Source organism: Oncorhynchus mykiss, chromosome 15 (genome assembly GCF_013265735.2).
Source record: "Oncorhynchus mykiss isolate Arlee chromosome 15, USDA_OmykA_1.1, whole genome shotgun sequence".
Taxonomy (NCBI): Eukaryota; Metazoa; Chordata; class Actinopteri; order Salmoniformes; family Salmonidae; genus Oncorhynchus; species Oncorhynchus mykiss.
In genome coordinates, this window is record NC_048579.1 from 20,789,545 (window position 1) to 20,815,769 (window position 26,225).

At 42.1% G+C, this 26,225-nt stretch overlaps 3 protein-coding genes and 1 pseudogene across 7 annotated transcripts; 3 read left to right on the forward strand and 1 right to left on the reverse strand.

Moving 5' to 3' along the window:
• Positions 1-2,542: 2,542 nt before the first annotated feature.
• nanog (nanog homeobox) lies at positions 2,543-5,492 on the forward strand. 2 transcript variants are annotated; one of them, XM_021562668.2, is made up of 4 exons: positions 2,543-3,038; positions 3,424-3,779; positions 3,881-3,997; positions 4,421-5,492. In XM_021562668.2, the coding sequence occupies exons 1-4, from the start codon at positions 2,654-2,656 to the stop codon at positions 4,703-4,705; spliced, it is 1,143 nt and encodes a 380-aa protein (XP_021418343.2). In that variant the 5' UTR covers positions 2,543-2,653; the 3' UTR covers positions 4,706-5,492. The 2 variants fall into 2 exon arrangements, with proteins under 2 accessions (XP_021418343.2, XP_021418344.2); XM_021562669.2 differs by having other exon boundaries at positions 4,427-5,492.
• Positions 5,493-5,573: 81 nt separating this feature from the next.
• tm9sf1 (transmembrane 9 superfamily member 1) lies at positions 5,574-11,616 on the reverse strand. Of its 4 annotated transcripts, none has more exons than XM_021562667.2 (10): positions 11,387-11,613; positions 11,175-11,251; positions 10,585-10,805; positions 10,133-10,264; positions 9,902-10,024; positions 9,445-9,797; positions 8,609-8,763; positions 7,792-7,977; positions 7,157-7,430; positions 5,574-6,751 (listed from the first exon to the last, which is right to left on the reverse strand). In XM_021562667.2, the coding sequence occupies exons 3-10, from the start codon at positions 10,798-10,800 to the stop codon at positions 6,358-6,360; spliced, it is 1,833 nt and encodes a 610-aa protein (XP_021418342.2). In that variant the 5' UTR covers positions 10,801-10,805; positions 11,175-11,251; positions 11,387-11,613; the 3' UTR covers positions 5,574-6,357. The 4 variants fall into 4 exon arrangements, with proteins under 4 accessions (XP_021418342.2, XP_021418340.2, XP_036799933.1 ...); XM_021562665.2 differs by having other exon boundaries at positions 11,170-11,251; XM_036944038.1 differs by having other exon boundaries at positions 11,170-11,616.
• Positions 11,617-13,034: 1,418 nt separating this feature from the next.
• On the forward strand, positions 13,035-15,438 carry LOC110490942 (annotated as a pseudogene).
• A 7,426-nt stretch (positions 15,439-22,864) lies between these two features.
• On the forward strand, positions 22,865-25,966 carry LOC110490943 (vascular cell adhesion protein 1). The gene is made up of 6 exons (XM_021564361.2): positions 22,865-22,877; positions 23,041-23,346; positions 23,477-23,743; positions 25,108-25,207; positions 25,318-25,375; positions 25,690-25,966. Exons 1-6 carry the CDS (start codon positions 22,865-22,867, stop codon positions 25,936-25,938), a joined length of 993 nt encoding a protein of 330 aa, XP_021420036.2. The 3' UTR covers positions 25,939-25,966.
• Positions 25,967-26,225: the final 259 nt, after the last annotated feature.

Sequence of the window (26,225 nt, forward strand, 5' to 3'; positions counted from 1 at the left end):
CTGCTTTTGGACGGAGGGTAAACCATGATCAGTTATTGTTAGTGAGCGAACAGCACAAACTACTATTTGCATGACTAATTCTGAACGTTTTGAAGTTGCAAAAACGTTGTTGTAGTTGAAAATGACTCAATTGACATGCATAGTAGTATAGGTGACAATTTGCATTTTCTTTAAGCAACAAAAGCGGGAGTACCTCGTCCCACACTGTGACACTAAAGACATCGATTAACGAAAAAACAACTTGCCTGACTGATCTTCCTGTTCCTATCTTTTGTTTTCACAGGCATCATATGTTCTTTTCACAGGCATCAAGGTGGACAACTCATTTTCTTATTAAAATGTAAACATTTTCTGTCATCACAAATTCTAATGTAAAGGTTTATCTAGAATAATATTTGGTGCCACAGTCTAAACATAATTATGATGTAGACCTTAATTCAAAGAACACTTACTTATAAAACTACTATACTTATAAAACGTTAAATACTGTACTATAATACGTATTGATTCATTGATGAGGTAAAACAAAACAAAACATTTTTTTTTTTTTACAAACGAATAAAGAACTGTCCACGAATATAGTCTACACACTCACGTATATATATATACGTATATATATATATAGTTTATATATATATAAACTTAGCCTTTATTTAACAACAAATTCTTATTTACAATGACGGCCTACACTGGCCAAACCCGGACGACTCTTGGCCAATTGTGCGCGCCATATGGGACACCCAATCACGGCCGGTTGTGATACAGCCTGGAATTGAACCAGGGTTTTTGTGTCTGACCGCTGAGCCCCTACATACACGTGTCCAAGTATGTACATTTTTCTGTGCAGCTACAAAAGATACAAAATGCATTTAGTGTACAAATAGGCCTAGCATTTAGAATAAAATCGCATTTAGGATACTGTCTTAGCTACAGTATCCCCCCCCCCCCCCCCTTTGGGACTATGTTAATAGTCCCATAGGCACAACATTATCACATATTTTCACCACAACTGTATAATTTAAATGTCAATGCAGCCAAGGAGGTGTACAACAAACAAGCATTTGAATGGTAATACTTGAGACAGTTTGTGCCAGTTTGTGAAAGTATTGCTACCAGGGTTGACCATACACAGCATTTACATGTCCAGCCATTGGTCACAAATTGTATCTGAGGGTAAAAGAGGGTAAAAGCTCAAGTACAAAGTAATCAGTGATCACCTTTGTATTTGAGGTGTACTAACTGCATGATCAACAACATGCTGTGAGAGACATGTAGATGGGGGTTTCAATTTGCACGTTTAAACCAAACAACAAAGACACATTACAATCCCTTTTGATTGAATCATGGAGTGATAATCACATCTAAACATGATGAGTTGCCCCCTGACAGTTATCTGTCTGGACAAAAACATAGGGAGTGTAAAGTAAAATAATAGTCTTTAGGCTATTTACTACATTCTTGTCCATTGCAATTTTGGAATTTAATTCAATTTCTGGAGATTAAATTAATACACATATTTCTACCACTCTCAGCCATTTAGGCCACCATTGCTAAACACATTTTTGTAGGTAAAAGGAATCCATATATTTATACCACTCACAGCCACCACCATTGCTAAAAATGTTTTGTCTCTCTCCACAATTCAAGAATTATGGTTAGACAACTGTTAACTTGGTTGAAAAACGGTTAAAATTAGTACTCCCCCGAGGGTACCTGAACAACAATGGGACATATCTGAAGAGACACTTTATGGCAGAGATGTGAGGAAATGAACATTCTGATCCAAGGAGAGATAAACATGTTTGACATGTGTAATAAATTAGGCCTACATAGAAGTGATAGGCTGTGCCACTATGTTTGATAGATATGTCAATTATAGTGATAACCCACTGGGCACAGACATTAATTCAACATATATTCCATATTGGTTAAACGTAATTTCATTGAAATGAAGTGAAAACAATGTGGATTCAACCAGTGTGTGCCCAGTGGTTCAATTCAAGAGTTGACAATAAAAATGTCTTAAAACGTTATGGGCCTATTTAAATTAAAATATGAGATAAGCAGGCTGAGCACAACACCCTAACCATTAAACGTCATTACCACATTTAATCAAATAAAGTATTTTCAAGGTGAAGAAAGGATCAAAGGTATCAATCAAATATGGGAACTCACAGTGGCACTGGCAATGATATTATAAATAACTAGCTATTAAGTGTGCGCTCTGCAAATAGCTAGTTCAATCTTTTAAAATATAAATGGTGATCGTTTTATGGATATCCGATAAAGAGGAATAAATTGCACCAAAATAAATCAACCATTCATTAAATTGTTTCTGTCAAATACCTTTTAGCATATTTCTGTCAAAACTATTTTGCTTGTACAAATTACTATTTAGTTCAAAATGTGTGTATAACGGAAATAATGAATGGACCCTTCCAGGGGCGCGGCCTCACTTCCAAGATACCTGAATGGAAGACTGATTGGCTGCGACCTTGACCCACACCCACACCATTCACCTATAAACAGCACACCAAGGAGTTTTTGAACTTCTGGAAGGGTGGTTTCGGAGTTTTCCATCTTTAGGAAACTGCGTGGTAATTTGTTTGGACGGTTTCTTGTTCACATAGGCCTATTAACGTTAGTGAAAAATATGGCAGACTGGAAGGTACCAGTGAGCTTCAACCCATCCTACCACGCTTTTGCCTATGGTCTCGTGTACCAACCAGGGGCTGAGCAAAACCATCCTAACTTCTCCAGCTGGACAGAGGCCACATACAACTCTGGGGTCAGCGCCAGCTACTACTCGCAAGCGCAGCCACAGCATCAATCACCATCCTGGAGTCCCGAACTAAACAATGCTGGCACAAGCAATGGCCAATACCCGGGTTCTGTGGTATGTCTTGGTGACCCTCACAGCCATACCCAGAGTGGCCGCCTCTTCATTTCCAACAACCGGGCTCCGCATGATTCGCAAACGGAGACCGAGCGGCCAAGTAGCGACACCCAGAGCGACTCAGAGACTCACACCTCACCAGGTAAATAACTATCCACATTACTGCTACAAGTATGTAGTTAACATTAGCTAGTTCTTGTTTTGTGGTAGGTAATCGCCGAGTAAGTCTCTATCCGTGTAAATGGGTCCTACTGTATTCTAGGTTACTAGTTTGTCTGTAACGGACGGTATCGCAGACACAGTGGTAGTTATTGCACTGTATTTGATGGGTCTCGGGCTAAAGTGACGATCTCCCCCTCAAACTAAGCCCATGTGTGTATATCCAACGGCATCTTACTGGTTATTTGTTATGAACCGCTAAAAGTGCCCACTGGCGCAAGGGTTTACTCTTGGTCAGATTGCGTGAGCAATCCAAACTGACTTCACATACAAGTAAGTGTACATACTTTTCTAATTTCCTCACTCAGAGTCTTTGAGTTCAGTGAACGACCGAGAGGAGTACAATCCGCAAGCCAACCATACCACCTGGGTGAGAAATGAGTTGGCGACAGCCAGTGGAAGCCCAAATAGCAGTGAGCATGTCTCGAGTTCACATCCAGAGGAGTTTCGAAGTCCACACGTTATGGGGAGTGAGAACTGCACCCTGCAGTCATTGCCCCCTTCCCCAGAGAAAGTGGACAAGAATATCCCCCCCAAAAAAGCTCGAACTGCTTTCTCAACAGGCCAAATGGATGCCCTTACTCATAGGTTTAACATGCAGAAGTACCTCACCCCTGCTGAGATGAAGACCCTGGCTAGACTGACTGGGCTTACTTACAAACAGGTGCGTTAAGGCTACTTACTGTGTTAAGAACAATCTGCACTTCACAAATGTATCAAATCATAGCTGGTATTTGTTTCTGTTGCCAAATGTTTTTTTCCCAGGTAAAAACATGGTTCCAGAATCGCAGGATGAAACTGAAGAGGCACCAGAAAGATGACAGCTGGGCATCACCTGGCTACCCCAACCCTGGCTACCCCAACATGCCACAGCGCCCCCAGGTGAACATAATTGTAGTGCTGTAACTTAATGTAGCAGGTGAATAAAGATGCATGAGCAGTGTCCCCACATCTGTTTGTTAGGGGAAACAGGAGTTGGGGTGAAACACAAACATCCACTTTCTGCCAACCCAGCAGAGAGTGCTCTGTAACCCTGTCCAATAGACATTTTCCTTACCCAATTAAGGCATTTGACTATTTTTTTTTTTGCAATACTACAATTATTGTATATATTGCACAACCAGCTGTCTAGCTTGTACATCCTGTTGGTCAGTAACAGTGGCAACAGGCTTGGACATAGTGCCTCGTCCACAATGGAGACCTGTCCCTAGTCTGGACAATGTCTTAAAGGCAGGACGATACATCACTACGCACAGCTGTGCTTTTGACTTTTATTGATATTAACCACCATCTGTTTTGTTTAAGTTTCAGGGCAAACCCCAAGCACAGATCCAGGACCACACCATTGCTCAACAGTTTCGAGAGACCATGTTAAGGAGGAGTCCTCAACAGAACCTGCCTTACTATGCTGTTGGGTATCCTCGGCCATCCTCTCCCCCCCAGCCCCCTGCAAGGCCCCCGGGCATCTGGCCCCTGCCCCCAGCTGTGACCCACCATGAGTACCCCAATGGCTACAGCACAAACCACCATACTAGCATCAACAGTGATGACTGGAAAGTCATGAGCCCCATGCACAAGTCTAGCCAATAACCAACAAGAGGTAAAATGTTAGTGGTCATGGTGGTAAATTTACTGGATTGTCAACAGTGTTTTTGTTTTGAATGATTATTACAATTAAGCTTCAGACAGGCAATTCTCCATTTGGTGACGAGGTGTTGGCTTATCTTATCAATCTGTTTGAACCATTCGCCGGCCCCATGTGAATTGTATCCCTTCGTATTCATTAAGAAAAATCTGAAGTTTGATGTTTTATACCTTCCAAAGTTCTTATCTGTGTATTTAATATCGTTGCTGTTTTGGCATTCTGCTTTTTGATACTACTCTGACGAAGCTTTGCTGTGTCTGCTGGAAGTGGCATGCTTTTATTCCCTCACTAGCCTATTTGTTGATGTGATCTGTGCAAGGCACTACTGAATGTTTGTTGGTCCATGCTGCACCAGATTTGTATCCTATTGGATGCTTTTAACATTACTGCCATGTTTTATGACCTTGTTGTACAGTGTGATGCCCCCCATGTCAGGGTTGTTTAGTAGGCCCAAAATGGGGGGGGGGAATGCATTGACATGTACAATAAGTGGTTTTCTTGGCTGATTTCAAAATACTACCTCCCAGTTTCAATTTGTTTACACTTTGTGCCTACAGAACAATGCCAATGTCTTCAGGTGTTTTTTTATTTTTAATAAATACTAGTTGTATAGTCAACCTATTAAATTGTGGGATTTACTTATCTTGGGTGATGTACTACTGACATTTTGGGCAAATGGTTTACTGATAGTTTAACTTGATTAGTCTTTTCTTTGAAGGCATAGTAAGCTGAACCCAGCAACCAACCTGGTGTAAATATGTACATTACTGCTTTGACACTGGTTTATGGTAATGTCTGTTACCAATGTTGTCATTTTTTTCATGAGGAAAGAATGACTTGGTGCACAAATAAGCCATGTCTTAAGGGGCAAATGTTCATTCAAAATACTTAGTTTATGTAGTTTCACCTAGCATACAATTGTAATGTCAGATACAGGCTTTCCACACTTAGTGTGTCTAATCCCAAGCTCTCGTGAGCTGGAATAGCTCCGCCCCATGCTGTTTCTGTACAAGTACATTCCCTAGCCCCATAATTGGGAGAACATGCGTGTTATCAATTGAATCAAACATGGCTTCCAAATGTTGGCCATTATGGGCTGTTCTCCCCTCAGCAGCCTCCTGTGAATAAAATCACTGAGTAGGCCTGGAACTGTCTTGAGCTAGCTCGGTGTGAATAGGTTGTAATAAAAAGATGTCTTTATTGAAAAGGTTGTATATTTACACCAGAACCAATCAGGATGGTGACTAGCACACTTTCTCCCATCGTTTATGCAAGAGCTGATCCTTCTGCCAGAGGCTGATGCCCAACTGCAAGCCTGCATCACATATTGCACAACACACTCATCCCTTTAAAGATACCCTTTCCACCTAACTGATTCCCTTATTCAACCTCCATGGCAGCCTTTCATATTTCTAGAAGGCCCCCCCCCGGCATATAAACAGACCCATTCCTATGTCCAAATGCATCCTTCACTTGTCAACCACTGACCTGTATGTGATTGGTGGGAAAAAAAACATTTTCTTAACCAATCAAATCGACTAAATGAAAGGACAAAGACATTCAAACTGGGCTGTTATGTAATCGGCTGTACATTCCATTAGTCCATCTTGAGGCTGCGGTAGATGTAGCGAATAAAGACCAGTGAGGCCCAGAAGGAGACAGTACCCAGCATGAGGGAAAAGACCAGCGCTGTGAGGAGTGAGTAACCAAAGAACTCTGCGCTCTGCACCAGGCCACTCATACTCGAACGATTGCGGTAGTAAAAGACTGAGTAGACAAAGATGAAGAGGCCCGTGGAACCTGTGCTCAGCACACTACGCCACCACCAGCGGTAGTCCTCGCCCGACAGCAGGAAGTAGGTGAGCGCCACCGAGATGCAGGCGCCCACCGAGAGGAGGATGGCGAACACGCAGAGGAGGATGCCGTACAGGGTGTAATGCTCGCGTCCCCACACGGTGGCGAAGATGTAGTACAGCTCCACTGAGATGGCACTGAGGGAGAGAGGTTAGGGGAATGAGTAGGCTAGACAATATACACACAATTTATGTCTGGGTGTTCAACATTCAGATTGTTTTAAGCAGCTAGCTCAAAGTAATCACAATAGATTTCCCTGACATGGAGGTAGAAAAATGAATCCTAAAACAAGACAGGAGTAGGATTACACACTAATGTTATAGATGCACTTTATTTCTGTTTTTTCTGTGACATGACAGCTACTAAAAGACACAACCACAAATGAAATGTGATCGATTGGTTTTATACACTGAATTATAGACTCTAGAGCGACAGCTGTTTAACTGAGACATTGAAAAAGCGCTCACTCATGACTCAGCAACGGGACTCCATTACCAAACACAGAGAGAAGCTCTCTGTTATTTTGATATTGTTACACACACCTGAAAGGCAGGAAGCCCCCAATGGCCATGTGTACAGCCGTGTGCTTGTACCAGGGCTGTGTGGGGATCTGGCGGGCGATGTTGCGTGTGCGACAGGGGGCCTGGAAGTTGCCTGCACGGTTCTTGCCCACAATGCCCCCGATGACAGTGAGGGGGAATCCCACCAGGACCCAGGCCCCCAGCAGCAGCAGCACTGTAGAGGCAGGCAGGGCCTGGGTGGAGCCGCTCCACCAGTGGACTGAGTTCACCACACTCCAAGTCAGGAACAGGGGAGCTGTGGGATTGAGGGAGGATGGTTAGAGGAGGGAATCAAGGAAGTAGGAAGAGAGGGTGGTTAACAAGGTGAGATGGGTGGAGAAAGGGAAGGAAGGAGAGTGGAGGAAGGAAGAAAGGGAGGGGAAAGAGGAGAAAGTCCAGTTCAAGCAGAGACGGAGAGAAGAGAAGTTTTATGGTAATTGAAACTCAACAGTTCGACACAGATCCTGCTAAAAAATGAACACGGTGTAAACTTTAGATGTTCACAGAGTTTTATTGTAATTGAAACTCAACCAAAACAAATGACACAGACAATATATATATGGAATATTTACTATATATGTATGACGTGATTCAAAAGACCAAATCTGTCCTCTCACCTGAGAAGAGTGAAGAGGTGAGGATGATATTCCAGACCCAGCGCTGGCCATGTATCTGTGTGTAGAAGCTACAGGAGCAGTATCCTGACACGCAGCTCGTCAACGCGTATAGCATGATGGCAGCCGAGTTGATAGCACCATGTCGATGCACATTAAACATTCCCAGCAGCGCCATGACGATGATCCCTACAGCAACCAGAGAGAGGTCAAATGGCAGAGCTTGGGGGAAGGAGCCGGTAGTGATAACCACAGTTCTTCATTTCTACAGACTATTTTGTCACAGGCATAGTACATGTACATTAAATCACATTTTATTTGTCACATGCCCCGAATACAACCTTACCGTGAATTGCTTACTTACAAACCCTTAAACCAACAATGCAGTTGTTATAGTAAAAACTATAGTAAAAACATTTAAAAAGTAACAAGAAAATTCCATAACAATAACGAGGCTATATACAGAGGGTACAGGTACCGAGTCAATGTGCTGGGGTAGTGGTCAGTCGAGGTCATTTGTACATGTAGGTAGGTGGTCACATCCAAGTTATGCATGTGTCCATGCTGATCAGATTTCCAGTTCTTGTCACACAGACATTCAATCCTCCTCCAATGGGGAGTAACAATGGAAAAGGAATGCAATGCATTTGATGTGCGCTAGAACTAGATGTCAACCGTCACACAACCATTCACAAATGGTCAAATTCAACCCTGATCTGCTTGTAGATATTCCTGAATTGCGATTCTGTATTTTGAGGAGCAGTAACTGTAAGATTTAATTCATGTGTTCTGAGTGTTAAACCAGTGTGTTGATGGTTACCTGTGGCCAGGGTTAGAAACTGAGCCCCCACTCCCAACACGGCACACAGCAGGCTTTTATAAGGGGGGAACCTAAAGACATCTGTGTGGATGATCTTCCAGCCATTATCCCCTTGGTCCAGATCATCACAGCCGCCCTCCTCCTCAACATTGTACCTACAGGAACAACCAGAAGAGAGAAAGATCTTGAGATATGGGAATGTCATTCGCACACAATTTAGCTACCATCTCCATACACAATCCTAATAAAACATGATATATAGTCACAAATAGACCTACTCTAATTATACCCAAACTCTTACATGCCAATATCAATGTGAGCTCTCCAGTAAAACAGAACATCCTTTTTAAAAATGTATTTCTATTTTTATTTTCTCCCCAATTTCGTGGTATCCAATTGGTAGTTACAGTCTTGTCCCATCGCTGCAACTCCCGTACGGACTCAGGAGAGGAAAAGGTCGAGAGACGTGCGTCCTCCGAAACACAACCCAACCAAGCCGCACTGCTTCTTGACACAATGCCCACTTAACCCAGAAGCCAGTCGCACCAATGTGTTGGAGGAAACACCGTACACCTGGCAACCGTGTCAGCCTGCATTGCGCCCGGACCCCCACAGGAGTCGCTAGTGCACGATGGGACAAGGACATCCCTGCCAGCCAAACACTCCCCTAACCCGGATGACGCTGGGCCCATGGGTCTCCCGGTCGCGACCGGCTGCGACAGAGCCTGGATTCGAACCCAGAATCTCTAGTGGCAGACCGCTGCGCCACTCGGGAGGCCCCAAAACAGAACATCATTAATGTCTAAACCTCCTCACTCTGTCCCCTCATTGGTCACCTGGCAAAGTCATTCTTGAGGACCCTCATGAGGATGATGATGACGAAGCCCAGCAGCAGTACCACCAGCACCAGGGAGTTGATAATAGACAGCCAGTGGATCTCTAGGGTCTTGGGGAAGAACGAGTAGTCCCTCAGTCTCTCGGCCCGCCGGGCGTGGTTCAGAGGGCTCTCGAACCAGTGCACGCTGTAGGAGAAGGACAGTGCCAGCCCGCCGCCCGTCCCCACCGCCCCATGCCCGGCGCCACCGTCCTCCAGGGGCACTGGCTTAGAGTCCTTCACGGAGACGTTGGCGAAGATCACAGAGTTTCCGTTGTACTCAATGTTGAAGTCCAGATGTGTCCACAGCCCCACCTATATACACACACACACCCACCCACACAGACAGACACATGATGCAGGTAGACTTATATTTGGGTTTTGACATGAGGGTCTGAAAGGGAGTCAGACTAACCCACCTTATGACTATGGGGCAGGAAGCCACTCTCCTCCATGTACCCCACAAAGCCCCAGATGGGAATGTCATCCAGGACAAACTCAAAGTAATACAGCTCCTCTATGGCCTCTCGGAGTTGGTCCACCTACATGAAAGTAGGAAAAAGGAAAAACATCACAAACTAGGTTTAGTTACACCTTTCCATGATGCAATGTACTGTGAAGTTCTGCGTATTTTGTCCGAATGCAAATACCTCTTTCTCTGTGAGGGTTAGCTGGCAGAGTAACTTCTTCTCTGTATTCTCTCTGAATTTGATTTCATACAGGGACTCTGCCATCCGATCCCCATCAAGCACTTCTCCTAGACTAAGGGACTTGTGGTGCACCTGGGGAAAAAAAGGTTCTCAGACGTGGTATGCCAAGTCTTAATAGAATTATTATACACACACACTACTAACATGCATCTGTAGAGCCCTACAAGCATAATTCATTCGTCATATATTTGCATATCTACTAGTGGAGGCTGCTTAGGGGAGAACAACTCAATGGCTAGAATGGTACAAATGGAATGGCATCTAACACAAGGAAAATATGTTTGATGTACTTGATACCATTCCACTTACTCCGCTCCAGCCATTACCACAAGCCTGTTCTCCCCAATTAAGGTCCCACCAACCTCCTATGATATTCACATGTATTCACTGACCTCTTTAGGTCTGCAAACAGGCAACGTGTAGTAATGATACGTTTCCTGAGGGTTATGGTAAGGACCAACTTTGTTGACATATAATGTTACAGGATCCCCTTGCTTGTAGCTCACTGTAGCCCATGTTATCTGTGGCACGAGACACAGGACCAAGATGCAATAACCTATCATCCGGCAGACTCCTTGCTGGTTAGGATGTTCAATTTCAGCCATCATGGGCCCTGTTGAAAATGAATAGATTCCAATAATTGAACAGGTCAATTGTCAAAGCCTTTAAGCATATTCAGTGAGAGCAAACCATTGCATCATGTCGATATAACATCACTTTGCTATATCAACAACAGCCATCACCTACATAGCGACTGTCCCTGGCTACCTGTGAAACAACAACACATCGATAGTGCATTGCAAGAGTAAACTCTGCAAAGAGTCTGTACGTAGTCAGTGTTGACTCTACTATCTACGTTATTACAGTTGAATAAACATACAAAATTACTTGCTTTCATCTAAAAAAAAAGTCCTCCAGCTACATCGAGGAACTAGCTATCGTACCGTGCATCTCGCTAGCTCTAGAACATATCGTACCAAACCTGTCTGCCCGCTGGATTCCTCAGATTCCAGGCCCAAGAATACTCGCCTCCTCAGCGATGTCCAGCTAGGATTGGATCTAAATATTGATACACATTTTTAATATTCTAGTTAGTTTCAATTTTGTTACTTCGATTATCTAGAAATCCAGATATGTATCTTATTTTTAAAGACACATGAATCGGGATGAAGAAGGGGACCGTCTCCACGTCACCTTAAAAAATAAAAATAGCTAACGATGACTGACTTTTCCGGAGTGGGCGGTGTGAAGAAGCAAAAACACACCTCCACAGTACCTATTTTCAAATCTCTTATATTTTCTATCTAAATAAAATATGATCAATATAATTATTTCGTTTGTGCATAGTAATTGTTGTTGTGTCTCCTCTGATTACTGTTTAAATTCATGATATTTCTCTCGACCGGATTTCCCTTAATCTCACTAACCAATCAAATATGTTTATTTACTTCCTGTCAAAGACACAGGCCTTTTAATCTGTTACCGGTCAATCGATGAACGATACTCGAAGAGTCCTGGATTGTCAACCCAGTCTCTCATTAATTTTGTGCAAATTGTAATGCCTTGATACAGTTTTCGCATTTTCTTCGCAGTCTGAAACAGCTGTGACACGAGAACAGCCAGTGAGTTGCATGTAAACAATGTTTTATTCGTATGTTAGTCATGATAAATCCTTATTTTATAAAATATTATATTGTAGAAAATATTCACATTCAAATATCTTCAAGTTGCTAACGTTAGCTAGCAAGCTAGCTGTCTAAACTCATTTATAAATTAATGCAGCCCTTAGCCGTGGTATATTGCCCATATACCACAATCCCCCGAGGTACCTTAGTGCTATTATAAACTGTTTACCAAAGTAATTAGAGCAGTAAAAATACATGTTTTGTCATACCCGTGGTATACGTCTGATATACCACGGCTGTCAGCCAATCAGCATTCAGAGCTCTAACCACCCAGTTTATAACAGACCTATACCACTGGTATGACAAAACATTTTTTGGAACTTAGTAGTGAGTGTTGCAACCAAGGACAGACGATTTTTAGGTGTTACGCGCTTCAGCACTCAGCAGTCCCATCCTGTGAGTTTGTGTGGCTTACCACAGTTGACCAGGGCAGCTCTAGCAGGGCTGAAATTTGACGATCTGACTTGTTGGAAAGGTGACATCCTATGACGGTGTCACGTTGAAAGTCACTGAGCTCTTCAGTAAGGCCATTCTACTGCCAATGTTTGTCTATGGAGATTGCATGGCTCTGTGCTCAATTCTATACACCTGTCAGCAACAGGTGTGTCTGAAATAGCCAAATCCACACATGTTTTATTTATGTATGTATGTATGTATATATATATATATATATATATATATATATGTCTTTTTCTTTTGTACCCCATTTTTCTCCCCAAGAGGCGAAGGTCGATAGCCATGTGTCACAAACACAACCCAGCCAAGCCGCACTGCTTCTTGACACAATGCATGCTTAAAACGGGAATGTACACGACCGTGTCAACGTGCATGTGCCCGGGCCACCACAGGAGTCGCTAGAGCACGATGGGACAAGGACATCCCGGCTGGCCAAACCCTCCCCTAACCCAGACGATTGGGGCCAATTGTGGGTCTCCCGGTCGCGACACAGCCCGGTATCGAACCAGGATCTTTAGTAACGCAGCTAGCACAGCGTTGATCGCTGCGCCACTCGAGAGGCCCGAATCCACTCATTTGAAGGGGTGTCCACATACTTTTGTATTTGTAGTGTATTGTATACATTGTATTTTATTCTAACCCATTCTAATATGATATTTTCAAGTCTCTGTTAGTCATGTGATTTCACTTGCATCCACCTAATGGGCACGTTTTACCAGACCATCCACATGCTTGGGCATGGGATCAAACCTGTCTACGCTTTTGATGGCAAGCCCTCACAGCTGAAGTCACAAGAGGTAAGGACGGGGGTCACATCAAGATCACAACTTTATTGCCCCTCCTTGGGATGTTGATATGCATTATTTATTTTCTCAAATGTTGAACAACATATTTTTTTTATTTAACTAGGCAAGTCAATTAAGAACAAATTCTTATTTACAATGATGGCCTACACCAGCCAAACCCGAACAACACTGGGCCAGTTGTGCGCCACCCTATGGAACTCCCAATCACGTCCGGTTGTGATACAGCCTAGATTCGAACCAGGGTGTCTAATGACTGTGCCACTCGGGAGTCTTAATCTAACTTCTCTCTCTGTGTGGTTTTAGCTGGAGAAGGAGGGCAGAGGCTGAGAACCTGCTGGCCCAGGTGCAGGAAACAGGTACAGGACGTCACCAACGACATGATACAGAAATTACACCAACACGTGTGTAGTGATGACCAATTTTTCTATTCACCACCAGGGGAGCAGGAGAACATTGACAAGTTCAGTAAGCGTCTGGTGAAAGTTACCCGGCAGCACAACACGACGAGTGCAAGAAGCTGCTCACCCTAATGGGGGTGCCATACATCAAGGTTTGTCTCAAGTTTTGTTCCTTTCCTTAGCCACCCATAAACAAATCAATCTTCTGTGCACATAGTTACTGTACACCTCGGTCCATTCATTAAGTATTGAACGTATCTAAATGATCTTCCATCTCACCCACTAGGCTCCATGTGAGGCAGAGGCGAGCTGCACTGCTCTGGTTAAGGCGGTAGTCGCCACGGCAACAGAAGATACGGACAGCCTGACATTTGGAGCAGGGGTCCTACTGAGGCACCTCACCCCCAGCGACGCAAAGTACTACTGAAGTTTATATACCACCTTACCCATCTTTCATCCCAGTCATACAGTTTATCTAACAGTATTATAACAATAGAAGCTGTGTGTGTGTTGTATATTTTGTTTTTGAGGTTACTTGTAACATTTCTGTTTCTCTATCTTAGGAAGCTTCCTATCCTTCTGTGAGTTCACCTGTGTTGTGACTGTCAAACTTTGTAAGAGTTTGTAATCCCAATTCTCCATTGTTTAATTTGCTCCTCTTAAACACACACATGCACGACAGTCCCACATAATAACCAGTCCCTAGTTTGAGTTCCAAACCGTCACGCAGCAGTTATCCCATTCCCAGAAGTCAGTGTGAGTGTTTGTCTCCTTGGCCCCTTGCAGAAGCACCCTGCCCCAGAGGACTGCCTGTATAAGGAGGCCAGAGGTCTGTTCCTGCAGCCTGACATTGTGGACTGCTCCACAGTAACCTCAAGTGGAGCGAGCCCAACAAGGACACCCTTATCCAGTTCATGTGTGCAGAGAAACAGTTCAGGTACAGGATAGGATCGACATAATATAACATCACTGAGGTTATATTCCAACCCTTATGGAGCCTCACTCTGATTTATTTGAGTAAAAAATGGCAGGGGTGAATCCTACATTGACGTCAATGCACGACTAATGGGAAATTTGACTTAATGGTGTAAATATGAGAATATACGCTTCAGTCACACTTTTGCATTCTAAATAAGTCGATTTTATTTGAATCATTTGATGTGGCACTGTACTTTCCGACAATGGCACATGGTTGAAATCCTGCTCCACATCCACATGATGTTAAGCCATGGTTGGTATGAGTGATAAAATGTCTCATACTGTGAAGTCTGTTTGTGCACAGTGAGGACTGCATTAAGAACAGCTGTAAGAAGATGATGAAGGCAGCACACCGGGATGACCTGACTCTATTCACCATCATTGGCTCTCTGAGAGGGAAACCTATACATATTCAATGCATTTCAGTGCCTTTAAACAGGGTATAGTAGTAGGTGCCAGGCACACCGGTTTGAGTGTGTCAAGAACTGCAACGCTGCTGGGTTTTTCACACTCAACAGTTTCCTGTGTGTATCAAGGACATTCAGCCAGCTTGACACAACTGTGGGAAGCATTGGAGTCAACATGCAACTCAATATTAGGAAGATGTTTAGTACACTCAGTGTATACCATACCTCATCTATGTTTGATTAATAAAAAACATTGTCCACACCATACTGTATCCATATTAAAATAATCCTCACTACTTCCTCCTATTTATTTAGGAATAGACTTCAAAGAGGAAGTCAAGCAAGGAAAGAGGAAGTTGAGGAGTGTGCGTGATAATTAGACAACTACAATTACAGTGTCTAGCCAAGTCTGTTCTTCATGTTGAAAATGTGAGAATGGGGTAGTGGTTAACGTATTCCAATTAAACTAGCAAGTTTTATTAAAATGCTTTTTTCTTGAATAAAAGTAATAATGAATTTTGTATTTTGATTTATATTTTTCCACATGCATTCCCATTTAAGCCCGGAGATATAGGACGGTGAGATGGTTCTATTGACAAAAGCTTTGTTTGATGCATTTTTTTTGGTTTAATTTTTCATGACGGAAACAAATTGTGGAAGGTTTAATAGAAAGGGGATTTTTCAAATATTAGCATATACACATTTGCGTGCGCTGTTTCACATCTGATTAGGACGCCCAGCACATAGCCTTTTAAGGCATCCACTTTAAGGCCCAGTGCAGTCAAAAATGTGGTTTCCCTGTGTTTTATGTATACATTGAGTGTATAAACATTATTAACACCTGCCTTTTCCATGACCTAGACTGACAAGGTGGGTCAAATCCACTTCAATCAGTGTAGTTAGAGGGGTGGAGACAGGTTAAATAAGGATTTTTAAGCCTTGAGACAATTAAGAAATGGATTGCGCATGTGTGCCATTAAGAGGTTGAATGGGCAGGACAAGATTATAGTGCCTTTAAATGGGGTATGGGAAAGGGAAAGGGGGATACCTAGTCAGTTGTACAACAATGCATTCAACTGAAATGTTCAGGGGCAGAATGACAGATTTTTTACCTTGTCAGCTCGGGGATTCAATCCAGCAACGCTCTGATGGTAGTAGGTGCCAGGCATACCAGTTTGTGTCGAGAACTGCAACACTGCTGGGTTGCACCCAAAAGACATCTAGCCAACTAGATACAACTGTGGGAAGCATATAGAGTTAGCATCCTTGTTAATTGCTTTCGACACCTTGTAGAGTCCATGCCCTGACAAATTTAGGCTGTTCTGACGGGGAAATTTAGGCTGTTCTGACGGGGACGGGGGGGATATTGCCCTTTTAATGTAAGAGCTTTTTGAAAAGACTGCCTGAAGTTTCTGCCTGCTTTTGGTGGAATGGAGTTTTGGCCAGTCTGGTGACATCACCAGTCAGTAAATTACTTAAAATACCAATCAGAGAGTTCTAAACCTCTCTGCCAGTAACAGCTAGTTTTCCATCTTCCACTCCCCACTCAGACCACACCTGACAGTCCTAGCAAAATTGCTCATGCTAAGAAGCTATTTTTGTTTATTTCTGACCATTTGAATTGAAAACAATCACAGTAAGAGCAAACTCGTGTTAAATGCCTTGCTCAAGGGCACATCAACAGTTTTTTCACCTTGTCGGCTCTGGTATTCTAACCAGCAACCGTTCGGTAACTGGACAAACAGTCTAAACGCTAGGCATAGTAATAGGAAGTATGTGACTGATGTGACTCAATTTAATTATAACACTTTTGTTTATCAGAAACCACTACGGGTGTGTGATAGCTTCTCCTTTCCTGTGGATGGTTTTCATGATTGTAAGGCAAGTGTTTGACTTTTTCACAATCTTATCTTTTAATTTTAGTGTTCAAATTAAATGAAGGAAATTCATTGCAAGTAATGAGATTTAAAATGTTCAAAGTACTGCTGATAGTTCATGTATTTGCTTCAAAACTGAAATACCTATTTGATATGAGCATTGGTGTAAAGTACTTAAGTAACAATAGTTTTTTTGAGGTATCTGTACTTTACTATGTATATTTTTGACAACTTTTACTTAACTACATTCCTAAAGGAGATAATGTACTTTTTATTCCATGCATTTTCCCTGACATGCAAAAGTACTTGTCAAATTCACGCATTATCAAAAGAACATCCCTGGTCTATCCTACTGCCTCTGATCTGGCGGACTCATGAAACACAAATGCTTTGTTTGTAAATTATGCCTTGAGTGTTGGAATGGGCCTCTGGATATTTGTAAATAATGTCTTGAGTGTTGGAGTGGGCCCCTGGCTATCTGTAAATTGTGTCTTGAGTGTTGGAGTGGGCCCCTGGCTATTTGTAAATTATGTCTCGAGTGTTAGAGTGGGCCCCTGGCTATCTGTAAATTATGTCGGAGTGTTGGAGTGGGCCCCTGGCTATCTGTAAATTGTGTCTTGAGTGTTGGAGTTGGCCCCTGGCTATCTGTAAATTATGTCTTGAGTGTTGGAGTGGGCCCCTGGCTATCTGTAAATTATGTCGGAGTGTTGGAGTGTGCCATCTGTAAAGCTATCTGTAAAGAAAAAAAGAAAAGTGTGCTGTCTAGTTTGCTTAATATAAGCAATTTGAAATGATTTATACTTTAAGGTATCTTTACTTGTACTGAAGTATGACAATTCTGTACTTTTTCCACCACTGGATACGGGGATGGTTCAATGCAATACATCTCTAATCCTGATAATGCCATGATTAAGAATGAATCATGAATAATGATGAGAAAGGAAGTTAATGGCTACATCAAAACACCCACATCAAAAAAATACTATAGTATCCACTGGAGTGTTTTTGCAGACGTTACTGTAGTATGTAATGTCTTTACAGACTAAGTCTTGAGATAAAATGATAAAAATGTTCCATAACCTGTTGGTCGGTAGGACTGGGATCTGAACAGATAGTTCAGCGGTTCTGCTCTTTTCTATAACCTGTAGAGAACACAATACATGCTCTAGACTTGGCATGTACAGTGCCTTGCGAAAGTATTCGGCCCCCTTGAACTTTGCGACCTTTTGCCACATTTCAGGCTTCAAACATAAAGATATAAAACAGTATTTTTTTGTGAAGAATCAACAACAAGTGGGACACAATCATGAAGTGGAACGACATTTATTGGATATTTCAAACTTTTTTAACAAATCAAAAACTGAAAAATTGGGCGTGCAAAATTATTCAGCCCCTTTACTTTCAGTGCAGCAAACTCTCTCCAGAAGTTCAGTGAGGATCTCTGAATGATCCAATGTTGACCTAAATGACTAATGATGATAAATACAATCCACCTGTGTGTAATCAAGTCTCCGTATAAATGCACCTGCACTGTGATAGTCTCAGAGGTCCGTTAAAAGCGCAGAGAGCATCATGAAGAACAAGGAACACACCAGGCAGGTCCAAGATACTGTTTGAAGAAGTTTAAAGCCGGATTTGGATACAAAAAGATTTCCCAAGCTTTAAACATCCCAAGGAGCACTGTGCAAGCGATAATATTGAAATGGAAGGAGTATCAGACCACTGCAAATCTACCAAGACCTGGCCGTCCCTCTAAACTTTCAGCTCATACAAGGAGAAGACTGATCAGAGATGCAGCCAAGAGGCCCATGATCACTCTGGATGAACTGCAGAGATCTACAGCTGAGGTGGGAGACTCTGTCCATAGGACAACAATCAGTCGTATATTGCACAAATCTGGCCTTTATGGAAGAGTGGCAAGAAGAAAGCCATTTCTTAAAGATATCCATAAAAAGTGTCGTTTAAAGTTTGCCACAAGCCACCTGGGAGACACACCAAACATGTGGAAGAAGGTGCTCTGGTCAGATGAAACCAAAATTGAACTTTTTGGCAACAATGCAAAACGTTATGTTTGGCGTAAAAGCAACACAGCTGAACACACCATCCCCACTGTCAAACATGGTGGTGGCAGCATCATGGTTTGGGCCTGCTTTTCTTCAGCAGGGACAGGGAAGATGGTTAAAATTGATGGGAAGATGGATGGAGCCAAATACAGGACCATTCTGGAAGAAAACCTGATGGAGTCTGCAAAAGACCTGAGACTGGGACGGAGATTTGTCTTCCAACAAGACAATGATCCAAAACATAAAGCAAAATCTACAATGGAATGGTTCAAAAATAAACATATCCAGGTGTTAGAATGGCCAAGTCAAAGTCCAGACCTGAATCCAATCGAGAATCTGTGGAAAGAACTGAAAACTGCTGTTCACAAATGCTCTCCATCCAACCTCACTGAGCTCGAGCTGTTTTGCAAGGAGGAATGGGAAAAAATTTCAGTCTCTCGATGTGCAAAACTGATAGAGACATACCCCAAGCGACTTACAGCTGTAATCGCAGCAAAAGGTGGCGCTACAAAGTATTAACTTAAGGGGGCTGAATAATTTTGCACGCCCAATTTTTCAGTTTTTGATTTGTTAAAAAAGTTTGAAATATCCAATAAATGTCATTCCACTTCATGATTGTGTCCCACTTGTTGTTGATTCTTCACAAAAAAATACAGTTTTATATCTTTATGTTTGAAGCCTGAAATGTGGCAAAAGGTCGCAAAGTTCAAGGGGGCCGAATACTTTCGCAAGGCACTGTAGGTCTTTCATTTATGGGTGGCACAAATTGGGATATGGGAGAGGGGAGTGGGCAGGGTATATGCAAATTAAATACTGTAGTATTTACTATAGTTTTAAAAAACTGTACTGTTTTTGCGGAATGTAGTGATTTTAGGGACATTATTGTAATATTTACTACAGTGTTTTTGTCACGACTCCTACCGAAGGTGGCTCCCCTTCCTGTTCGGGTGGCGCTCGGCGGTCGTCGTCACCGGCCTACTAGCTGCCACTGATCCTTTTTCCCCCCTTGTCTATTTATTAGTTGCACCTGTGTTTAGTTAGGTTAATTGGTTGGTCTTTATTTACCAGCCAGCCCGCCTACTGGATGTGCGGGATTATTTTCAGTGTACGATTGTACACGACTGTAAGTCACGGTTGTGTGTGTGTGTGTGTGTGTGTTGCTGAACTGTTTAGTTCCCCGTGTTTGGGGCATTTGTTTGGGTTGGCGTCGTTTTCACCGGTGTGGTGTATTAAAAGTATCTCTACCCTGAACTCTCTGCTTCCTGCGCCTGACTTCTTCCTTCACTACACCCTGGGCATTACAGTTTTTTTTAAATACCCACAAACAAAAGGTGACATTCTCTATTCTCACCTCATATGAAACATTTGATCTAAAATGGTGAAGTATTGAGCTAAATGTATAATTTTTGCTTCACTGTCCAAATACATACAGTGCATTGGGTTTTACATACGGTGCATTGGGAAAGTATTCAGACCCCTTGACTTTTCCCACATTTTGTTACGTTACAACCTTCTTCTAAATTGGAATAAATTGTTTTTTTCCCCTCATCGATCTACACACAATTTTGAGTCTCACAGCAAAGGGTCTAAATACTTATAGTACCAGTCAAAAGTTTGGACACGCCTACTCATTCAAGGGTGTATGTTTATTTTTTACTATTTTCTACATTGTAGAATAATAGTGAAGACATCAAAACTATGAAATAACACATATGGAATCTTGTAATAATCAAAAAAGTGTTAAACAAATCCAAATCTATTTTATATTTCAGATTCTTCAAAGTAGCCACCCTTTGCCTTGATGACAGCTTTGCACACTCTTGGCATTCTCTCAACAGTATTCTGCAGCAATACGCCATCCCATCTGGTTTGCGCTTAGTAGGACTATCATTTGTTTTTCAACAGGACAATGACCCAACACACCTTCAGGCTGTGTAAGAGCTATTTGACCAAGACGGAGAGTAATGGAGTGCTGCATCAGATGACCTGGCTTCCACAATCGCCCGACTTCAACCCAATTGAGATGGTTTGGGATGAGTTGGACCGCAGAGTGAAGGAAAAGCAGCCAACAAGTGCTCAGCATATGTGGGAACTCCTTCACCTACATTCCAAGTGAAGCTGGTTGAGAGAATGCCAAGAGTATGCAAAGCTGTCATCAAGGCAAAGGGTGGCTACTTTGAAGAATCTCAAATATGAAATATATTTGGATTTGTTTAACCCTTTTTGGGTTATTACAGGATTCCATATGTGTTATTTCATAGTTTTGATGTCTTCACTATTATTCTACAATGTAGAAAATTGTAAAAAGAAAGAAAAACCCTTGAATGAGTAGCTGTGTCCAAACTTTTGACTGGTAGTGTATGTAAATAAGCTATTTCTGTTTTTTATTAATTTTTGCTTTGTCATTATGGGTTATTGTGTGTAGATTGATGAGGAAAATGTTTTTAATCAATTTTAGAGTAAGGCTGTAATGTAACAAAATGTGGAAAAGCTCAAGCGGTCTGAATACTTTCTGAATGCATCATATGCTCTTATCCATAGCAACTTACAGGAGCAATTAGGGTTAAGTGAGTCGCTGAAGGGAACAGACATATTTTTCACGTAGTTGGCTCAGGACTTCAAACCATCTACCTTTCAGTTACTGGCCTTGTCTTCCTCACTCCTTGCATCCTCTCTCCTCTACTCTTCAACATTCATTGAAGGTGAAAATCTGAAGTGATCTTCTCCTCCAATGCCATTTGAGTAGGTGCAGAAAAATTGATTTCAGAGTGTTGTGTGAGTTAGGCTACTTTACCATTAAGTGTATGTTTGTACCGTTTCAGGTGAATGTGAATTCTGACATGGCATGTAGTACTGACAACATGTTTCTCATTGGCCTCTTTATGTCAGGTGAGTTTTCCACACAGCTCCAATTATTTGTAGTTATGAACAGGACAAAGAGGAAGTCATTCCATTTTATGGTATGAGCTATATTTCCATCTTTCTCAATGTGATTATAGAGTACAGTTGACTACGGATAATTGCAGTTTAATTGTCTCAATTCAAACACATTCTTATTATGTATTCCATATATGTGTACGCTCCAGTCTAGGGCATGTAATCTCGACATACAGTATCATGAATCACCTGTACATTGAAATAAGTTAATCTTATTGAACTATAATGGCATAATATCGACAGAGACTACTGAAAATATCACATAACCTCTCTGATGTTGACCTTGATATTGCAGGTGTTTTGGCCTGTTTTGGCCAAAGACATTTGATCACCACAATGCCAGAGAAATTGGATGTACTGAGTGGCTCCTGTGTTCAAATCCCATGTGCATTTGATGTTCCTCAAGATTGCTCTACATTTAACAGCACAGTAATTACCTCCGGAGTGTGGATTAAAGAATCACCATACTTTGGTGGCAGGCTTAACACTGTGATATTTAACAGTAGTAAGACATACAACACCTATCAAGGGAAGATAACTGGAAACATGTCCTGGAAGGACTGCACCACAGTCTTCTTCAATGTAACCTCTAGTTACACTAACATCTACTTCTTCAGAATTGAGAGTAGACCATTCAGCGCAACAGACCCTGAGAAGTCTGTTCATATAGTTGTCAGAGGTAAGAGACAATTTAACTGTTTATCCCCCCAAAAATTCTGTTTAGAGTCCTTGCATCAAATTACACAAGTAGAATAAGAACAAGTGGACAGTGTGGCTGTCAGTGTAAACTGGGCTGGGGAGTAACTGATTACATGTAATCATATATTACAAACAACGGTAACTGCAATTACTTACGTTACCAGCAAAAAATAAATTGTAATCAGATTACAGATACTTTTGAAAAAGTAGATGACTACTTTTTCGATTACATTTAAATTCAGAAATTATGTTTGCGGAATACAAATACGTTATGACACTTCTGTTTTCTCAATGACATTCAATTCAGCATTGAAAAAAGGTGCACGTTTAAATCAGAGACCACAATGAACACACCAAATGTGTTTGATGGATTCCAAAAGTAACTGGAAGTAATCAGATTATGTTACTACATTTTGGTAATCCGTACATTACATTACTGATTACAATTTTGGACAGGTAACTTTTAACTGTAACAGATTACATTTAGATAGTAACCTACCCAACCGTGAGTGTAAAATAAGTCAACCTGCAATGTATTACAGATTTGCCTCTCAGACCCAAGATTACTGTCTCAGGTGAGATGAAGGAAGAGAGGCCTGTCAGTTTTAACTGCTCTGCTGCAGCTCCCTGTCCCAAACACTCTCCTAAACTGACATGGACTCTCCCAACCCTGTTTACACCTGAGAACCAACTGCAAGAGAATTCAGATCAAACCAAATCTGTTCTCTCCACGGTGACATTCACTGCTTCACACCTTCATCATGAGAAGAACATCACTTGTACTGCAGTCTACCCAGTAGGAACAAGCAACAAGACAGCTGAACATACCATGACGCTTAACGTTTTATGTAAGATTTAGTCCCTGGATCCTGTAGATCATTCTGTCATTATGTTTTCACTGATGATTATGTCATAGACTGGTATTGATCAGACTATTCAAAATACCAGATACACTCCTAATTAACCCCTCTCCCCCAGTCTCTCCTAAAAACACCTCAGCCTCCCTCAGTCCAGCTGATCCAGTATCAGTGGGCAGTTGTGTGAATCTGACGTGCAGCAGCACAGCCAACCCTCCTGTGACAAACTTCACCTGGTTCCAGATTTGTGGGGGTAAACCAACACAGGTAGCATCTGGACAGACCTACACCATCAATGTGACTGTTGGTGATGGAGGGATGTACTACTGTGAAGCAAGAAATGATCACGGCATTGAGAAGTCAATGAAAGTGCTTCTAGCTATTGAAGGTAACACAGGGGCACATAGGACACAATCTTTGGTTAGATATACATTACATGACCAAAAGTATGTGGATAACTGCTTGTTGAAAATCCCATTCCAAAATTATGAGCATAAATATGGAGTTGGTCCCCCTTTTGCTGCTATAACATCCTCCACTCTTCTGGGAATGCTTTCCACTAGATGTTGGAACATTGTTGCGAGGACTTGCTTCCATTCAGCCACAAGAGCATTAGTGTGGTCGAGCACTGATGTTGGGCAATTAGGCCTGGCTCGCAGTCGGCGTTCCAATTCATCCCAAAGGTGTTTGATCGGGTTGAGGTCAGGGCTCTGTGCAGGCCAGTCAAGTTCTTCCACACCGATCTCGACAAACCATTTCTGTATGGACCTTGCTTTGTGCATGGAGGCATTGTCATGCTGAAACAGGAAAGGGTCTTCCCCAAACTGTTGCCACAAAGTTGGAAGCACAGAATCATCTAGAATGTCATTGTATGCTGTAGCGTTAAAATTTCCCTTCACTGGAACTAAGGGGCCTAGCCCAAACCATGAAAAAGCAGCCCCAGACCATTATTCCTCATCCACCAAACTTTACAGTTGACACTATGCATTGCATTCTCCTGGCATCCGTCATTGCCAGATTCGTCTGTCGGACTGTCGGATGGGGAAGCATGATTCATCACTCCAGATAACGCAGTTTCCACTGCTTCAGAGTCCAATGGAGGTCTGCTCTACACCACACCAGCCAACGCTTGGCATTGCGCATGGTGATTTTAGGCTTGTGTGTGGCTGCTTGGTCATGGAAACCCAATTCATGAAGCTCACGACGAACAGTTATTGGGGACTTTCAATGCTGCAAACATTTTTTGGTACCTTTCCCCAGATCTGTACCTCGACACAATCCTGTCTCAGAGCTCTACAGACAATTCCTTCGACCTCATGGCTTGGTTTTTGCTCTGACATGCACTGTCAACTGTGGACAGCTGTGTGCCTTTCCAAATCATGTCCAATCAATTGAATATATCACAGGTGGACTCCAATCAAGTTCTAGAAACATCTCAAGGATGGTCATGTAAACAGGATGAACCTGAGCTCAATTTTGAGTCTCATAGCAAAGAGTCTGAATACTTATGCAAAGTGTTTTTTTTTTGTGTTTTTTTTTTTACATTTGCAAAAATCTCTAAAAACTTGTTTTGCTTCATCATTATGGGGTCTTGTGTGTACATTGATAAGAATCATTTATTTAATCATTTTTAGAATAAGGTAACAAAATGTGGAAAGAGTCAAGGGTTCTGAATACTTTCTGAATGAAGTGTATAGTATACTTTAGAGAGGTTTTTTAAAGAAATTACCATAATATATGCTGTATTTTCAGGGCAAGAAGAGCCTCTTAACCCAAGGGTTTTGGGAATTGCAGGAGCAGGAGGAACCTTGGGAGTCATTTTGCTAATCATCCTGATCACTTTCTTTGGATGGTAAAATCTTTTCCCGGCCTCTGCAAAACTGTGTATTTATCTTGTGTTTGTGCTTTTGTATATGAAATCCTTCTCAGTGCATTCAGAAAGTCTTCTCAAATGTCTTCCAGGAAGAGAACATCTAGGCTCCCTGATGGACTTGAAAGGACAGACAATCCACTGGGACAGGTGGGAATAAGGCTAAACTTTTAAAACCCATCTACAAAATGCAATGAAGGAAGTACAAAAAAAATAATTTAAGAGGAAATTTAGGGTGAAAAGACCACACCGATAGCAATGATGCCACATCCTGTAAGAACAACAAATAATAACAGCATATTTGTTGAACTTTGTTCTTCTGTCAGTTTATAGCAATTGATATCAGTATGTTACACATCCTATTTGTAATGTGTTGTATAACTTAATGCCTTTAAAATGATCAGTTCATTATTCTTACAAAGTATGGTTCCTGACACCTTTTCCTTTCTGTGTTCTCTCCACAGAACTCCCCAGTTGGGATGGCGTATACTAATCAGGCCATGACCGGAGAGGAACCAGAGGAACCAGCAGAAGACCAGCCTGAGGAGATCCACTACGGTGAGATAGACTTCTCCAAACTTCGGCCCAAAGAGACCCCAGCTGTAGCCCTGGACAGGGAACAGGGGCAGGAGAGTGAATACGCTGAAGTCAGTGTGACCGGGAGAGGGGCCCAGGAACCTCCAAATCAAATCAAATCGAATTTATTTATATAGCCCTTCGTACATCAGCTGATATCTCAAAGTGCTGTACAGAAACCCAGCCTAAAACCCCAAACAGCAAGCAATGCAGGTGTAGAAGCACGGTGGCTAGGAAAAACTCCCTAGAAAGGCCAAAACCTAGGAAGAAACCTAGAGAGGAACCAGGCTATGTGGGGTGGCCAGTCCTCTTCTGGCTGTGCCGGGTGGAGATTTATAACAGAACATGGCCAAGATGTTCAAATGTTCATAAATGACCAGCATGGTCGAATAATAATAAGGCAGGACAGTTGAAACTGGAGCAG

Excerpts from the sequence above, each read along its gene's own strand:
- nanog (XM_021562668.2), top strand. The coding sequence starts at position 2,654 with ATGGCAGACTGGAAGGTACCAGTGAGCTTCAACCCATCCTACCACGCT. Across the intron at positions 3,039-3,423 it reads AGAGACTCACACCTCACCAG|AGTCTTTGAGTTCAGTGAAC; the intron begins GTAAATAACTAT and ends TTCCTCACTCAG. Across the intron at positions 3,998-4,420 it reads ACATGCCACAGCGCCCCCAG|TTTCAGGGCAAACCCCAAGC; the intron begins GTGAACATAATT and ends GTTTTGTTTAAG.
- tm9sf1 (XM_036944038.1), bottom strand. The coding sequence starts at position 10,800 with ATGATGGCTGAAATTGAACATCCTAACCAGCAAGGAGTCTGCCGGATG. Across the intron at positions 9,798-9,901 it reads TCCTGCCCCATAGTCATAAG|GTGGGGCTGTGGACACATCT; the intron begins GTGGGTTAGTCT and ends GTGTGTATATAG. Across the intron at positions 7,431-7,791 it reads CACCTCTTCACTCTTCTCAG|CTCCCCTGTTCCTGACTTGG; the intron begins GTGAGAGGACAG and ends TCAATCCCACAG.
- LOC110490943 (XM_021564361.2), top strand. Across the intron at positions 25,208-25,317 it reads CTGATCACTTTCTTTGGATG|GAAGAGAACATCTAGGCTCC; the intron begins GTAAAATCTTTT and ends AATGTCTTCCAG. Across the intron at positions 25,376-25,689 it reads CAGACAATCCACTGGGACAG|AACTCCCCAGTTGGGATGGC; the intron begins GTGGGAATAAGG and ends TTCTCTCCACAG.